This window comes from Balaenoptera borealis, assembly GCF_965194805.1.
Source record: "Balaenoptera borealis genome assembly, chromosome: 5".
NCBI lineage: Eukaryota > Metazoa > Chordata > Mammalia > Artiodactyla > Balaenopteridae > Balaenoptera > Balaenoptera borealis.
In genome coordinates this window covers 55833207-55851364 of record NC_138862.1, presented here as the reverse complement: position 1 = coordinate 55851364, position 18158 = coordinate 55833207, and the positions used below count along the sequence as shown (strand labels likewise).

Genomic DNA, 18158 nt, shown 5'->3' with positions numbered 1-18158 from the left:
CTGCCAAGCACAAGACTGGATAAAGTTTCTCATTTGTTGCCTCTAGACTGTTTATTTATTTCAGTAACTGGGTAGCCAGTTTCTCTAACAGCATATTAATATACACCCATAAATTAGATTGATAGAGCTTTTGGAGGCCCATTACTGAAAGGCAATTCAGCAGAGGTAATTCTTAAATCAAGAAAATATATTCCACAAGATCATTTGTAAGTCACCTGTTAAGAATTCAGATTGTATTTACTCAAAGGAACATTGTTTTAAATGAGGCCGAGTCTCCCAAAAAGTCAGAAAAAGCCAACAACATATAGAGGGGAAGAAAGAACTGTAGGACCTGAACCATCCTAAGCCTTGAGGGTTGAGAATCCTATCATTAACAAACTTATGGGGAGGGGACAACTCAGTTCCTGGTGTAAGGGCTAAAAGAAGTCCTGAGGGGATCATCTGAAAAACAAGTATTCCTAATCATGATACTAGCTATTTTCTGTATTTGACTCACATCAGCTCTCAGTTACACAGAAAGGCTGGAGAAACAAGGGTAATTCTCCAACAATTCAATGTTAGCTGATACTTCTTAATCAAAACACAAGTGCAAAGATTCACACACACAGACTCACACTAAATTCCCTCATTTAAAATGGAGCTTTCTAACACCTCTTAGTTTCTTGCCCATCCTTAATAAAACACTTCTTGCTGTCAGTATGAATATAATTCACCTATTCAGAATCTAGTTCTGTACATTATTTTGTACTTTTAGTCTTATTTTAAAAACTCAGTATACAAAGTCATATGCCTATTAAAATTTGCATTCTCTATTCAAATACTGTTGAAATATACAACCTAGAGCCCATAATGAAGCAGAGAGAGGTTGGACAATCCTTGTTATTCTTTCACACTAAATTAGATCTGCTTCATTTCTTTAATAAAGCTGTACAGAAAAGAACATGGCTTTGAGAATTGTAGGATTGTGATCAAACTTTTTCTTTTATGGTTTCCTTAACCTCCCTGGTTATTTTAATAAAAAGTAACAGGCATTATTTCATAGCCAGAGCATACAAACGTGTGCCTTTTCCAGACAAAACAAAATCCTCTCATTTTCAGAATTTAAAAGCTCAGATATGGATACTTCCCCTTCTAATAAGCTCTCCTTCAGTTAGTAGCTGTTTGCACAGATCACAGTGAGGCTGAAGAGAGAGGAGGAAAATCCTCTGGCAACAAGGCAGAGAGGATGGAAGGCCTCAGCTAAGCTATTCAGTGTTCAGCTTGAAAAAGAAAAAGATATAAAATTAATTAATCAATAAATCAGAAGGTATTTGGATCCTGAATTAAGAGTTAAGAAAGGCTAATGGCTTTCTTTTTCAGCCTGCTTTAAAATACAACCTGATGTGAATCTCTGTGATGAAAGGTTTTCCAGGAGAGGATCATCAATCCCATCATTTCCCAGAAGCTGAGCTGACATGTGTGGCAAGCCCTACAGGCAACAGCGGCAGCAGTAGCACTTTACAGCCTCTGTTGGGAACGAAGGTGTAAGTGCCTAGCAACAGAAAGGAAGTAGCCAGCCTGAAACGTTACCCTGTATTTCTGAAATAATCCGAAGTCCTTACCATTCTAGAAGAGGCTGAAGGAAACCTTTAAAATCAGTGTTAACATGGGAGAAAGGGTGAATCCAGTTTCCCCTGGTGTATTCAATAGACTTTCCCTGTCAGCAGGAAACTTAACATTTACTCTGCCTTCCTGGAATTGAGAAACAGCTCTTCCGCAGGAACTATTCAGGTTCTGGCTGGTTGATCATAGGGCAAGTTAAAGTTCAGTGTCAATTTACAGCACACCTTTATCCACCAACCAAAATGATTTTATCTGCAGGCTGTTTTACTGGTTGAAAAATAAGGTATTGCCATCCATTTCTTGAAACAGTAAAATACCTTTCTTACTGCTCCCCTCTATCTGGGCTTCCAGTTACCACTTTTCCTCTTACCTACTGAAATTATAACAAGCTTTTTTTAAATTGTAAAGGCTTTTCTTTCCCTACTTTTAAAGCTGTGCATATTCACGTCAAAGTAGGCACAGCTCTTGTTTATAATTTTTCAATCATTCATTTAAACATTTACCGTGTAGCACTCCTGTCACCTCCCTGAACTGTATATAAGTACATTGCCTTTAAATCCACTCAAATGATCATCTTAAGTCACCTGACCAAGTTAGAGGCTCTAATTGGCCAACAAGGTTACATTTCAATGTGTAGGTGATGTTCCATGGTCCCATGAATTTGCTACCCTTGTCAGCTCTGGCACTTACAGATCACACAATGCCAGGTGGGAAAAGTGAAAAATACCACTGTAAAAAACAGTAAAACTAAAGTTCGCTTTTCTCAATGCTACTAGCTTGAAAACAAAATAAACAAAATAATATACTTGGTATTTTTCAGGACAGGAGTCCAACTATTGAGAACTTTCCTTATGCCAACTAAATCAGGGTTTCTTGGCACTACTGACATTCGGGCTGGATAAATCTTGGTTACGCGAAGTTATCCTATGCATTTTTAGGATGTTTAGCAACATCCCTAGCTATCCAGTAGATGACAGTAGCAACTATCTCCCATCTCTCAGCCCCACTGTGACAACCAAAAATGTCTCCAAACGCTGCCAAATGTCCTCTAGGGGACAAAATTCCCCACAGTTGAGAACTACTTAACTAAATGAACGAGTTAAAATGAAAGGTTAATTAAATGAACATAGATTGTTTTCAGCAATAAAAATAGGACCATCCTGTTATTAGGTATCATGTATTATATAAACACAACAAATCATCTGTCTACGAGAAAGAGAAATGACAAAGTATCTCATTTAGTTTCCATCAATGTCAAAAGTAAGTTGAGAGGATGCATAGAATTGGTAGTTAAGAGCACAGAGACATTGGAGCCAGTCTGCAAGGGTATGTACGTCAGCTTCGACACATACTAGCCATGCAACCTTGTGTGGAATTAACATCTCAGTTTCCTCATCTGAAAAATGGGGATAAAGATGATACATGCTTCACAGGGTTGTCGTCAAGAGTAAACGTTTAAAACATGTAATTGAACAGTACCTGGCACATAGTAAGGACTATGTAAGTGTTCCTATCATCATCTTCATTTAATTTTGTTTAAATTTGTGGCAAAATTAGTTCACTTTTCTTACAATTCTCTACCTTAGAGAAAAGCTATTATATGAAAAGGAATGGTAATAATGAGACTTAAGAATTGGGACAAAAAAATTTTTCAAATATATCCCATATGGTACAAATGGCAGCTGAGTTTGCATATGTTCGGCACTTTGCATTTTTCACATCAGCACATATTCATCTGCCATATTCTTTAAACTGCATAATATGCCGTTGTTAAAAATGTATCATTTTACCAGACCACTATTGATAAATACATCGTGTCCAGTTTGTGTGTGTTTGCGGGTTTTTTTTTTTTGCTATGATAAACAATGCTGCAATAAACAATCTTGAACATGCAACTTGGTAAAATTTTAAAAGCTATCTTAAAAGCTGAATTTACTATTTCAGCACTGAATTAAATGTACTCCAGAAGTTCATGGGTCTGTTAATAAAGCAAACCCTGATAATGCTAGTTATCGCTTCTGCTAGATTTTACCAAAAGAATTCCAAAACACTCCTTAAAGTTGAGATGTGAGATGTTTTAGCCACATATGAGAAGTACAGTAACCAGTTCAAGGCTGAAAAAAATATGAAGAGGACATTTTCTAGGAATAACTCAAGACATTTTGATGGGAGTTCCTTAAAACCAAACTTTTAACCATTATTGATCTGACTATATCTGCTAGCCAAGCAGCAACAGCCATTCTTGGTGGCTTTGAAAGGAGTAAAGCAGGTTTTCTATGGCTCTAGCACTCTCAAAGTCTATTTCTCACATGTTAGATAGATGCAGGTAAACAAGAAGGGCTAGGGCCATCAGGTTAAACTCAAAGAATAACAGGTTGAGGTTGTACCATTAGTTTATCAGCTGTGTGAAGAATAGGTGAAATATACTGATTATTTAATTTTCGAATTTTCCATTAATTTCTTCCATTTTGTATTTGATTAGGTTCTTGGCAAGGCCTCAAAATGAACATACCTAGGCAAGGGAGGCCAAAACACTATTTTCCCACAAGGAAAAAATACATAGTTTGCTTAAGTAAACTCCAGGACTGAGAGACAATGGTTGGAAAATCTTTGCAAAAGTTATCAGAAACCAAAGATATTTTCTGCCCCAAAATATCAGGGTACTCACTGTCCATCTCAGCTCTTGCCATTTAGCAAAGATCATTGTTAGCATTATCTGGCAGTTTATACCAGGAAGCAAGAAACTTGCAATGCATACCCAATGCCCCATATTTATAAATCTGCCAATATAGGGAACATCCTTGCCAAAATTAGCATCTTGTCTGAAGCAGGTATTTGATTCTCTTCAGATCTATTCAGTCACTATTCCTGGACTTACACAAGCAAACCTACAGAATATATACATTAATTTGTTACAAATATATGGAATGTATTGTACCTACAAAAATATGCACAGGTTAGAATTTACCTGAAAAAAAATCCAAATATTAAACTATCCATCAGTTTCAGGTTATTTACAGATAGCACTGCCAAAACCACGCTGTTCAAAAATGTAGCTTGGACTGTCAGAAGGACCATATGTTACCCCTAAGCAAATTCTCCAAAAGTGGAATATTTTCAGCAATTTCAAAATATTATGTTGTCATAAGTTGTTAGACAATAATGAAAAAAAAAGGAAACAAGACAGAATGTAAAGACATGACATGTGGAGATGATAATCAAGAATGGAATGGAGAATACAATATGTACTTGACTCGCCCACCACCAATGACCCTACCCAAATCCACCTTGATTCTCTGTCAAAGTTAAAGATTTTGGAGAAGTCCCCAATTTTTTTGGATCACATACTTCTAAAGCAGTAAATTCTGAAGATATATGAATACACTGAAAATACATGAATAGCAATTCATTTATGCTATTCATGCTATTGTAGGTACTACTATAATATAAAATAGAAAAGAATGAGATTAAAATAAGCAAAAAGAAAAGTTCTAATATCTGTTTCCACACCCTAATAGTCAGTTTCACATATCTCAGGTGTGCATATTCTACTTTGGACACCCCTGTCTCAGAAAATGACTTCACATTTTCATTCAGGAAACAGATATATACCCATTTCATGAACTTGATAATATCTATTTCCTAAAAGACTAGAAATTTTTAAATGAGATATGCAAAGGGCCCTGTTCTGCAAAAAGGAGGCTTTCAACAAATACTAGTTATAATTAAAAATGATTACCATACCTTAACTTAAAATAAAAGTATGTCATTTTCATCTTTACTTATCTGTAAAATTAGATTCAGAGACAATGGATAGTACCTTTTTTTTTTAAAAGGAAAACTTCTGATTTGGGGATGTGAAATTAGATGTGAAAATGCGGGATAAAACATTTACCCAAATTATCCAAACCTTGTATTCTTAATCTAGATTTGAAGTCTGTGAAATGTACATTAAAAAAATCAGGAACTGTCTGAAAAGTAAGAAAGTTAATTTCATGGTTTGGCAAATTAGCTTAATTATAATACTTGATAGTTGGGAGAGAAAACAGGAAGAAGAAGAATTACAAAGGGAGAATAATTTTGGTTTATTTAGGTTTTCTGGCTTTGTGATGAAGGTTAACATTTCTGAAAGTTAAGAGTTGACATTAACTATACAGACTGTTTCCTGGCTCTGTATAAAGGGTAAAATCAATTTAATATTAGTACATATTGAATTGTTTTAACCATAGTGGGGACACAGTATCCAAATGACCCCATGCCTAGACCTCTGCCAATTTTCTACCACTGATTTCTTTGCCTTGAATCTTTGGAACCTGGGCCAATGGAATTTCCGTTCTGCTGTTTATGCCTATTGAATAAGCTCTTAGTTTTAGATTTGGCCTCATGCCCTCACTAGCATGGAATTCCCAGTGTCAGGAAAATTTTTTTTCTTTTTCTAAATCCCTTGCTACAACCCCAGTGCCTAGTACCTGGCGTACTTTAAGCATGCAATATTAATTTAAAGAATGAAGCCACCCATCCTCCTGCATAGTTCAAGGCCTCTGAAGGCAGAAGTAAAGAGTGAACCTGTATGTAGATTAAGACTTCTTTCTTTGTCGACCTAGTCTTCTTTTAGAAGTCAAAAGCAGCCCAGATGCTGCAGCTGAGATGGATCCCTATAGACAACCATGGGGACAAGATAGGTCGCCTGTCCTCCGGCAACTACTTCTCAGTGTTTTTTGTTGGTTCTTCACATCTCTCCAACCTCTAAATACTTAAGTACTTTGGGGTTCAGTCTTTTCTATCCTACTCACCCTATATCATTTAGTCTCCAGGCTTTAAATTTTTATCTTTGGCCTTGACTTCTCCCTTAACTACAAATAATATATTCAACAGCCCACTCAATAGCTCCCAGATGTCTAGTAAACACCTTGTCATAACTGAAATTGAGCTCAAGATATCTCCCCTTCCCCACAAAACAGCTAAAGCAGAGCTACCCAGCCAAGTCATGCCTTGATCAGACTAACTGCACTCAACCCACAGACCAAGAAATAAATGCTCATGGTTTTAACCACTGAGTTTTGAGGTGATTTGTTATGCAGCAAATACTGATCAATACTCCACCCTAACTAAAATTGCAATTCTCCATCCTGACTCTGATATTTCCTATCCCCCTTCCCTGTTTTTTCCTATACTGCACTTATTACTAACATTAATATATTTTACTTATATCTCTTTTTTTTTTTTTTTTTTTGCTATATCTCCCATTAAAATAAAAGCTCTACTTGGGTAGACATATTTTGTCTATTTGATTCACTGTTGTACCCCCAGAACCTAGAAATGTACCTGCCACTCAAGCTAGCATTAAATATATGGTGGGTAAATGAATTAACAATCAGCTCTGTGTTCACACCTCTGATATAATTCCCTTAGTACATTATTCAGTATTCTACAAACTCTGCACATTCATCAAAAATACAGTTCATGACAGATACAGTTCATGATACTTACAGTTCATGAATCATACAGTATGATTCATCTAATATGACTTAAACCCTGGTCATGAGACATTAAAAAATTCCATTTTACTATTCAGCATTGAAGATATGCTCTTTTTAAGTTTTTCCAGAAGAAATAAAGGAGCTTCCCAGCCCTTGAGTTGTAAGCTCCTAAGCAAATTTTTTTTAACTCCCTTAAATGTGTTTCCTGAGCTATAAATTAGGGAAAATACCTACATCAAATACAAAGAACAGACAGGAATAAAAAATGTACAAAGAAGAGGGATTTCATGCCATTCCTTGATGAAGGAATTGGATACTTAATATTTTGCCTTAAAAAAATATTATGTGTTCCTACAGCATTCTATGTCTCTTGAAAAGCACTTATTCTGGTTTGCTACTTTCCCAACAGACTCTAAGATCTTTGAAAAATAACTAGCATTCAGTGAATATTTGATAAATGAATGAATATTAGCATTTAAAAAATATTTACCAGAATGATTAAAATAATTAAACATTTTTTTAACTACAAAGCAGATGCTCACTTTAGCTACTGTCTTTTAAAATTTTTCTGGCATGAATAATCTTTAATAAAAAATATAGTATGGAAATATACTAAGCCTTCAACTTTTAAAAAATTATAAAAAGAACAAATATATTTATATGGATGAAATTTTTAAAGATAAAATTAGTGATTCTGAAGAAAAAAAAAATTTAATAAAACCAAAGTTGCTTCTTGAAAAGCTGAATAAAACAGACAAACCCCTGGAAAGCCCCACTAAGAAAACAGATAACATTATAATGAAAATGGAAATTCAAATGTGCAAAGAAGAGATTAAGAGAATTATTGTATACTGATGTAACTTTACATCAATAAATTTTCAAATTTAGAGAAATAGTTGGTATGCTAAAAATTTTTATTTCCAAAGCTAACACAAGAAGAGACAGCAAAAATTATCAGATCAATAACCATATTACAAATTCAAATATTTTCTAAAGATCTACCACTAAATAAGCTATCAAGCTTGATTTTATAGGCCAGTTGTACATAATCTACAAGGATCAAATGATTCTATTTGATTCTCATTATTCTACAGCACAGAAAAAAAGATGGAAAATTTCCAATTCATTTTTCAAAAGTAACATACAATCCAAATTCCAAGAGAGAATAAAGAAAAATTATTTTAAATTCTCCCAAACATAAATATAAAATCCTGAATAAAATATCTGCAGCATAGCAAATATAAGGTTTGCTACTACTTCTTGTGTGACCTTGGGCAAATTACTTCACCTCTCTCTCAGTTTTTTCCATCTGTAAAATGAAGATCGTAACAGTACCTAAAGCATGACGTTATAAAGATTAAACAGTTAAGTTCTTAGAACAGTGCTTGGCACATGGCAAATGCTCAGTATGTGTTTGCTATTATTATCCTAAAAATAAAATCAATATAATCCACTGTATTATCATTTTAAAGGGAAAAATAAGATACATAAACATTTAATAATCTTTTTTAGCAGACATTTCGGCAAATCTTTTAATAAAACTGGTATAAAGGGCAATCGCCAAAACATTTTAAAGAATATTTATCTCATGCCAATAGCACAAATTATACTAAGTGTTAAAATACTGGTCATTCCCATTCAATTAAGTAGTAAGACTACGATGTTCAATATCATTATGATTGTTTCATACTTTAAAGATTACATTAATAAAATAAAGTATGACAACAAATATTGCAAGGGATGAAATTATTATTTGCAGATGATATATAGCTAGAAAATCTAAGAGAGGAAGCAAAACTGAATCAATAAGGAATTTTAGTCAGTAGGCTGGATAAAAGATGTACCAAAAATCAGTTTCTCTTTTAACAGTAGCAATAACAAATAAAAAATTTACAGGAAAAAAAGAGAACCCACTCACAGTAACAAAAATTATATAATACCCAGGAATAAATTTAATGAGAATGGTACAAGACTATATGATAAGCTATATAAAATTTCATTGAACATAAAATACAACCTGAATACTTAATACTGACTACCTCAGCAGTTTCTATATCTTCCCTACCACCCAATCTAGAAACTTGGAATCCCTTCTAGTTTCATCCCTCTCCTCACTCTTCACATTTGAAATCATTCACTAAGTCCTGCCTATTTCACCTCATATTTATTTCTCAAATTTGTCATCTTTTTGCTATCTCCACTTCAATTATCTCGGCTATCCTTTGGAAAGATTCCAGTAAATTAAATATTCTCCCTACTTCTGGTCTTATCCTCCTCAGAATCATAGCCTGTCTAGCTACCAGGGTAATCAATCTAAAACACAAACCTAACTAGATTAGGCCCCAGTTTAAAACCAGAGATCACCACTGAATTCAGGATGGAGTCCAAGCTCAAGGTTAATAAAGCCTTCAGTCATTTGGACCCAGCTTCATTTCCTCCTCCTCCTTTCCCCTCTTTTTGGGTCTTAAAACATGGCTCTGTTTCTCATATTAGGATACGCAAGTATCTCCGACAAAAGATGCTTCTCCTTCTCACAGCTACCATAAGTGGTACATCCTACTAAATTTACGTCAATTTTTGGTGAAGTTTTTTGAGAAAGACGTTTATTGTACATTAAAATAAATACGGAAGAGATGCAAAATTTGTGACTGCTCAAGTTAAAACGCAAGATTTCAAAGAAAGATGGCACTTACAGCAAACAGCCTTGACCCTTTCCCTCAGGACAAAATGGGGATAATCATGATGCATTTGTCATTATTAGTGAAAAATCTGACACTGCCAAACTGCTATCACTGTACTTGCCAAGGAACTAAGATGCAACTAATACCTGCTGAGAACATAACTATGCCAGGCAACTGTTCTAAATTCTTCGTTGGTTAACTCATTTTATAATAACTTGACGTGATTTCATCTCTACTACTCTCACACTTGCTCTCTACTCCAGCCATAGTGGTGTCCTTGCTGTTCCTTACACACATTCTCAGGCTCCCATTTCAAGGCCTTTGCCCTTGATATTCTATCTAGAAATCTTTCCCCTTAGAGAGCATAGGTCTCTTTATCAACTCCTTGTAGTACTGATATTTCCTCCAATGTTGTTTTCTCTATCCTGACCTCCCATTTCCCTTCCTTTTAACCATAACTCTAGAAGAATAATTCTCTATTTTTTTTCTCCATCTCGCTTTCTTTACTGTGCTTGTTATTTTTCTTTCCACTATCAGAAGGTAATGGTAGGATTTTTGTTCTATGACAATAGGATTTTTACGTTATTCACTGAATCTAGTGCCTAGACCAGTGCCTAGCACATTCTAGGCTCTAATTATTTACTGAAGGAGCAACTTTATGAAACAGATACTACTGTTAGTCAAGTTTTACTTTATGAAGAGACTGAAGCAGTGAGAATTTGCCAGTGGTCCCACAGTAAAAGGTAGAGCTAGGATTTGTAAGCAGACAGCCTGGCTTCACTCTTTACCACAACTGCATGGTGCCTCTAATCTGAGCGGTGAATTCCATATGTACGACCTACTTAGTACATTTCCTTGATTAGACAGTTCCTTCCCAGCTGGTTCCCTGACTGGCAGGTTTAGCGCACTTTATACAATCAATTGTTTACAGAATGAATAAATGCATAAATACATTAATTACCCAATGATTTACGCCTCAATTATTATTTTAAGCTTTCAGACTTAATTTTTAAATTTTTAATATAAAAATAATTCCTGCCTTTAAAAAGTGACGTAGAATAGACTTTCTTTGAATTGACAAAACATTTCTGACAAATGGTTTAATTAAAAGGACGTGTACCCTATTCTTAAAATTTTATCCAAACTGGCTTTTAAAGCTTCATTCAACATTAGCATACATTAAGCAAAAAGCTCCAGAACCAGCCTGACTCATTTCATTATATATACACGCATAATATCATCTCTGATGAAAAACCGCGAACAGTGCCATTTCCTTAGACACCAAGAGTTATAAAACAATCAACTACGCCAGATAAAAACAGCACCTTCACTTACAAAAACTGACGCTAATCAGAACACCCTCCGGAGCAACACTTGGCCCAGGAGTCACCTGGACCAGCTTTCTCAAATAAGTTTGACAACGACTATCATAAGGGCATGACTAACTTGCCACCGAATCCGAATGGCCATAGGTTTACTCTGAGAAACCAACATTCCTGGGTAGAAGGGGTGGACAAATGAGAGGTTTTAAAAAGAGGCCCTCCCAGGCCGCCTCAAAATCTAGAGCCCAAGATTCTCCTCCTCAGAGCTCCTCACCGTGTCTAGACTAGGGGGAAGCGACCATTTCTCAGGTAGAGGATGATGCACAAAGGAAAAACTGGCCATCCAGCGTGAAGGCCGAGGAAGCGAACGCAAACACAGCTCACAGATTAACAGAGACCCTCCCCCGGCGCCCCACCGGCCCACCGCCCCTTCACAGGTGGAGCCGCAATTGCACTTCTCGCGAGATGTCTCGTCTTCACGGGATCTCGAACTGAAACCTCGCGGCTTTTCGGATCAGGGGATCTGAAAGGACAACTCCCAGCCCGCCTCACGGACTCACAAAGGGCTTCGACCCCCACCTCACTCTCCCTCCACCACCACACCCCTCCCCTCCCTTCCTAGAAGGTTCCCTTCCCCAGGTTGCCCAGGGACTTCCGGAGCTCGACCGGAACCGGGAGCTTCTGGGAGCGAGTGGGTGGGGGCGGAAAATTTTTTAAAAAGCGCGGGGCAAGCTAGAGGACCGAGCTGGCATTGAGCGGCAAGGTGGTGTTAGCCCCGAAGCGGGACTGTGGCGGGTCCCGATGGACAACACCGCCTGCTTGAAGTCCTTGCTTCTGACCATTAGTCAGTATAAAGCAGTTAAGTCGGAAGCGAACGCCACCCAGCTTTTGCGGCACTTGGAGGTGAGGGCCTTCGGGGTGGCGGACGAGACGGGCTTCCTCGTAGCCTTCGTTCACTTGGTGGCCGGGATGTAGTGGTCTCAGCCTAGAAAACAAAGGACAGCTCGCTCCCTCCGCTGCCTTTTTGTATTGGTAAAGAAGGCTAATGATTGTCACCTTTTAATTCCCACCCTTCTCTATCCCGCCCCAAGCCCCTCCGCGTTCAGCTGACTGCAGCAAGGGATGAGTAACTACTGATAGCCCTAGAAAGACGGAGGTTGAGACAAAAGGTTGGGGGATTTAGGCTGTATTTGGAGTTGGTAGAGGAAAGAGCTAGAGCTGTATCTTTTCCTTTGCTTCTTATGTTGGTTTTTCCATTGTAACAGATCCTTCTCAAAATGTACAGCAATTCTCGGAGGTGGAGGTCATGGGGAGTAACGATTAAAACTTGATTTACCCCTGTCACTAGGCAGTTTACAATCTGAACCTGTTGCTTACTGCTTTTATTTGAACTCATGTTTAACTCGGGCTTGAAAATTATTATTTCAACTTTCTCTGGATTAGGAAGCAACCTCCCTTACTAGTAATCACAATTTTTCTTTACCAAAATTTATTGCTCAGTTTTTCAGTCCTAAAATGCTGAATTGTCACTTTTTCTGTTAGTTCCCAGTGATTTGCATCTAGAGTGTACTTATCTTATGCTAAAAGTTATAATCACAGCTTTCTGTGATCCTATTTGTTTTTAGGCTCTTAAACTCCTGCTGTCATTTGTTATGCATTCAGGGAATTCCAACTAATAATGACCTCAGTTTAATAAAAAGTAATTAAGCTCAATCAAAGCTTATTTTAATTCTCTGTCGCAGCTTCTGTTAACATAGAATTAAAGTTCTCTCTGTCGCAGCTTCTGTTAACATAAAATTGAACATAATCTTTAAATATACTATTTGTTTTATAAACCTTATGATAAAAGGCTAAATTACCAAAGGTTTGCAAAATACTACAGAGAAGGCAACAGTGAATGGCACAGCAACATCAGCCTTAGTTGTGACTGTAGTACACTTATTGTGTGAGTTTTCTCAAGCTTTACTGGTGCTCCTCTTCTTACCACTTCAGGAGCTTATCTCAACACTTTTCTTTTTTCATTCATTACCTCAGCAAATCCCTACAAACCTAACAATGAAGGTGTTAGCTGTTAAATGCTAGGGCTTTGCTTCTCAATGAGGATAGAACAGTGCACTAGTGGACTCCAGAAGCCACAGAATAAGCAGAGCTGTCAGTTTTATTTAAGAATTTGGAGTTAAGAAATTTAGATTCTAATCTGAAACATTACCTCTCTTTGAGAGTAAACAGTTGTGTTGTGAATCTGAACAGGGTGTTATCATGAATTGAAAGAGACTTCAAAGAAATTTGAGGCTTGGACATTGGCTTCTTGGTACTGTGTTCCCAAAGTTTTCAAGAGGTTTACCAAAAATTCTTCTGCCATTTAATTGAGAGATAACATACATAACATTACATAAAGTGCATTAATCTTAAGTGAAGAGCTTGATAGTTTTTTTTAAACATAAGTGTACACTCAAGTAGCTACCACCTGTCATATGAGACAGAACATTTCCAACACCCTATAAGTTTTTCAACTATCCCTAAAGTTTCAGTTAAGTGGATTAATATGTACGTTTGTGTCTGGCTTCTTCCTCTCAGTATAATCTGTAAAATTTATTCATGTGGCCCATGTGCCAGTATTTCATTTTTTTTTATTGCTATTTAGAATTCCATTGTACAGAGGTACCACAGTTTGTATATATCCTCCTGTTCATGAGCATCTGGGTTGTTTCCAGTTCTGGGTGGAATTATGAGTAACTCTGTTATAAACATTTTTACACATTTTTTTGTGGATGTATGTATTCATTTCTCTTATATACTTCGTAGTGTAATTGTTGGGTCTTAAGGTAAGTTTATGTTCAGTTCTGGTTGAAACACCAGTTTTCCACAAGTTATACTGATGTATCCTCCTACCAGCAATATGTGAATTTTGCTGTCATTCATCCACACCACTCCTTGGTGCTTTCAGATTTTTAAATTTTAACTCTTTTGGTTGACAGTATTAATGGTGAATGTTTTTCATGAGACCTCATGAGAGCAACCTCATGAGAGCAACATCTGAGGCTACAAAGGGTGATAGATGGTTATCATGTGAACGATTATTCACTCTGCTATCCTGCTGCGCTTCTGCTGCACTATTTTTGTCTTCTTGCAGAACCTTAGCTTTGGATTCTTTTTATGATCAGCAGAGCTGAGCTGGTCTCTTTTTTTTTTTTATAAATTTATTTATTTATTTATGGCTGTGTTGGGTCTTTGTTGCTGTATGCGGGTTTGGTCTACTCTTCATTGCAGTGCGTAGGCTTCTCATTGTGGTGGCTTCTCTTGTTGCGGAGTACGGGCTCTAGGCACGCGGGCTTCAGTAGTTGTGGTACGCGAGCTCAGTAGTTGTGGCTTGCGGGCTCTAGAGCGCAGGCTCAGTAGTTGTGGCTCACAGGCTTAGCTGCTCCGCGGCATGTGGATCTTCCCAGACCAGGGCTCAAACCTGTGTCCCCTGCATTGGCAGACGGATTCTTAACCACTGCGCCACCAGGGAAGCCCTGGTCTCATTCTTGACGGTGTTTCACAGCACTAATCTTATGTAATGATTACGGAGCAGGGATTCAGGAACAGTGAATCCCAGTTGTACCGCTGTCTATTATGTGTGCCTCAGTTTACTCATCTGTAAAACAATTAGTACAGGTTTATTATGAAGCTGAAAGGAATTAACATACATAATGTACCTAGAACAATAGCTAGGCCAGAGTAAGTGCTAGAGTATTAGTTATTATTGAAATAAGTCCTATTTGCATTAAAACCTTCAATGTGTATGATTAAAGAGGAAAATATGCAAAGTGATTTTTTTTAATTTTACCTTATAATAAATAATTATTATATCTTAGAATACTTATGTTGTTGAAATACAGGTCCAGTCCTTAGGGAAATTGTATTTAAAGCAGAAAATGTCAATATTTTAGAGGGCTATCTGTATAAGCAGGCAAAAGGGCAATGCTCAGAAGGTTCTTTACCTCAAAATATTTACTCTCAGTATCTAATTTCACCTTTGGACCTGTTTTTTCAGTCTGATAGACTTTTACTTTAATGTTAAAATACATACTCTGTGGGAACAGATATTCTGAAGATCTCTTATCAGCAAAGCTTTACAAGAAAAACTGACATCTGGGCAAGGGTATAAAAGGGATATAGAAAAGAAAGACAGAGGGATGCTAAAACAATTCTGATCATAGTCTTTTTTTAAAAAAGTCTTTTAAGAATAAAAACGTTTAGAACAGATTTAATCTAATCCTAAAGTAAATGATTTTTTTATCTTTATAGAAAAGATTTGCTTAATAATGAATAATATTCATAAAGCATTTTGAAAGTAAGTGGCTGTCTGACAACTGTTCCCAGCCCTCATCCCAGCTTACCCTTCCCGGAGGTGGTGCTAGTAGGTGGTACGTTTATAGTGTTATGAGAGGAGTAAATAGTGAAATAACAAATAATAAAATTTTTTAATTCCTGACCTGCCTACTCAAAAAATTTTTTTTTAACTTCCTTCTTTGTGATCTCTAACTTCTGGGCTTAGGTACTGTCTGGTAGGGAGCAGAAGGAATAATCACATAGTTAATCCCATGAATAAGCCTTTGGATTTAGCTGCTTTACACTTTCCATTTGCCTCCCTCAAAGAAGGTGGAATTCATTTATTCGGTAAATATATTGGTAGTAGAATGTTGATTTGTAGTCTATGCCTTCATGGAGTGATCAGTGTAGTGGGGAGGATAAATTTTGCTAAGTTGGCAAAAGCTTGCTGACTTAGCAAATAAAAGTGTAATGTACTATAGGATAGTATAACAGGCAAACCTAACCTAGTTAGTGGAAGAGGATTAGAGAAAGCTTAGTGGAGGAAACAAAATTGAGACTGGAATGATTACATTAGTTAGTGAGTGAAGGGATAGGTGATCTTCCATGCAGAGGGAACAACATGTATGAATTTTCTAAATTGGGAAAGTGTGGCAATGGCACTTTGGAAGAACTGGATTTTTATTTGAAATGGAGAAGTGAAAATTGCCAATTCTTAACTAACTCATTTTTTTTTTATATTTTCTTTTTAAAAAAATTATTCTGTGTCCCTCATGATTTTTAAAGAGGGCTCTTTTTTGTTTTGTTTTGTTAATTTATTTTATTTATTTATTTTTGGCTGCGTTGGGTCTTCGTTGCTGCGCGCGGGCTTTCTCTAGTTGCGGTCAGTGGGGGCTACTCTTGGTTGCAGTGCGCGGGCTTCTCATTGCGGTGGCTTCTCTTGTTGTGGAGCATGGGCTCTAGGCGCACAGGCTTCAGTAGTTGTGGCACATAGGCTCAGTAGTTGTGGCACATGGGCTCAGTAGTTGTGGCTCGTGGGCTGTAGAGTGCAGGCTCAGTAGTTGTGGCACACGGGCTTAGTTGCTCTGCGGCATGTGGGGTCTTCCCCGACCAGGGCTCGAACCCATGTCCCCTGCATTGGCAGGCGGATTCTTAACCACTGCACCACCAGGGGAGCCCTAACTAGCACATTTTAATGACTCTTTTCTAGGTAATTTCTGGACAGAAGCTCACCCGATTGTTTACATCAAATCAGATACTACCAAGTGAATGCTTAAGTTGCCTTGTAGAGCTACTTGAAGACCCAAACATAAGTGCTTCACTGATCTTAAGTATCATCAGTTTGCTATCTCAACTAGGTAATGTATTTAGTTTCTCTTTTTTATTTTTTAGAAATTGTATGAATTTAATATTTTTTTAAAGGGCAGATTTAGTTATAGAATCTTTTGGAGAATGATTCACATTCAAAAGATTTCTTCATTGCAGGACCTCTCAGAACTATTTTGTATTGTGGATCTCTTGAAAAGGGAAAATTATATGCATCCTTTCTTAAGATTATTGGAACAAAGAATCTGAAGCGTATCAAGGGTTCAGTGGTCTACAGAAAAGAATGTACCTTGGGAAATGCGGGCCTATTTTTGAATTTAAAAAAAAATTCATGTACATAATGTCAGTGTGAACTACAGCACTCTGGAAAGTCATAGCTAGTGATCAAAACATCATCCTTTTTTGATAGACGACACTGAACTTAGAACTAAGGCTAAAAATGCAAGTGTTACTTTTTCTATTTTTCCCTACCTTAACTTTAGTTTTAAAATTTTCATTCAGTGGTTACTTTTTTCTTGATTTGTGTTTGGGGGTGGAGGAGAGATATTCCTCTGTGTGATTATAAAATTAATACGTGCTTATTTTTAAAAAAAAACAAAAAACCCAGTGATACAGAAGTGGTAACATAGAGCAGCATGTCCAGTAGATGATGAAAATGTTCTATATCTGTGTTGTCCAATATAATAGCCACCATGGTTAAATTTCTGAATTGGAAGGTATTTGTAAAGAAAATAGCCATATCATATTTGATATTTTTATATAATGGTAAATTTAATATGAAATAAATTTTAAATTATTATTTATGAAAATGATCTATCTTGTGTCATTTTATTTTAACTTACAGCTGTGGACAATGAAACCAGAGACTGTCTTCAGAATATGTACAGCCTGAATAGTGTGCTGGCAGGAGTGGTTTGTCGGAGCAGTACTTGCCACAGTGATTCAGTGTTTTTGCAGGTATGCACACCCACACAGTACTTTCCACTTAATGCTCATTCTTCCTTCCTTATTTTCAGATCAAAATTGATAGTATCTATTGTAAACTGCTTGCTTACAGTGTACTATATGCTGGTATAATACCACATGATTAGGCACAGTTCTCACCATTAATAAATTTAAAAGCTGGTTGGTCACACATGTACTACTATTTAAGAGTTTCTAAAGAAGAGAATTGTATTCACATCTAGCACTATAATTTAAGAAAAATCCAGATTATGGCTATTTTGACAGACTTATAAATACAGATGTCAGCATTTTGAGATGTAAGCTATTCATATTAAAATTGTAATTTGAGTTGGCACCTAGTCTCAATCTATTGAGGAAACATTCTACAAAAACTGAAGCTACAGATTTGGTATTATTTAGCATAGACTCAAAGCTCTTATACCCATAATATTTCTCAACATAATATGCCATCAGTTGTAAAAAAGAAA

At 36.6% G+C, this 18158-nt stretch overlaps 2 protein-coding genes across 11 annotated transcripts in view; one reads left to right on the top strand and one right to left on the bottom strand.

Annotated features, from left to right (window-relative positions):
- Nucleotides 1-11537, bottom strand: part of DZIP3 (DAZ interacting zinc finger protein 3) — a 114978-nt gene extending 103441 nt beyond the window's left edge. For 2 of the 10 annotated variants that reach the window (XM_082394646.1, XM_082394639.1), the window contains exon 1: nt 11360-11519. The gene's annotated coding sequence lies outside the window, so the exon portion shown is untranslated. Of the gene's footprint in view, nt 1-1377; nt 1557-1601; nt 5574-11098; nt 11329-11359 lie in introns of those variants that run through there. The other 8 variants (XR_014245357.1, XM_082394645.1, XM_082394643.1 and 5 more) reach the window with 8 other exon arrangements.
- A 202-nt stretch (nt 11538-11739) lies between these two features.
- CIP2A (cellular inhibitor of PP2A) overlaps nt 11740-18158 on the top strand; it is a 31344-nt gene continuing 24925 nt past the window's right edge. The window contains exons 1-3 of the mRNA XM_082394667.1: nt 11740-11988; nt 16610-16757; nt 17570-17682. Of these exons, the coding sequence (XP_082250793.1) occupies nt 11887-11988; nt 16610-16757; nt 17570-17682 (363 nt within the window). The 5' untranslated portion in view covers nt 11740-11886. The remainder of the gene's footprint in view (nt 11989-16609; nt 16758-17569; nt 17683-18158) is intronic.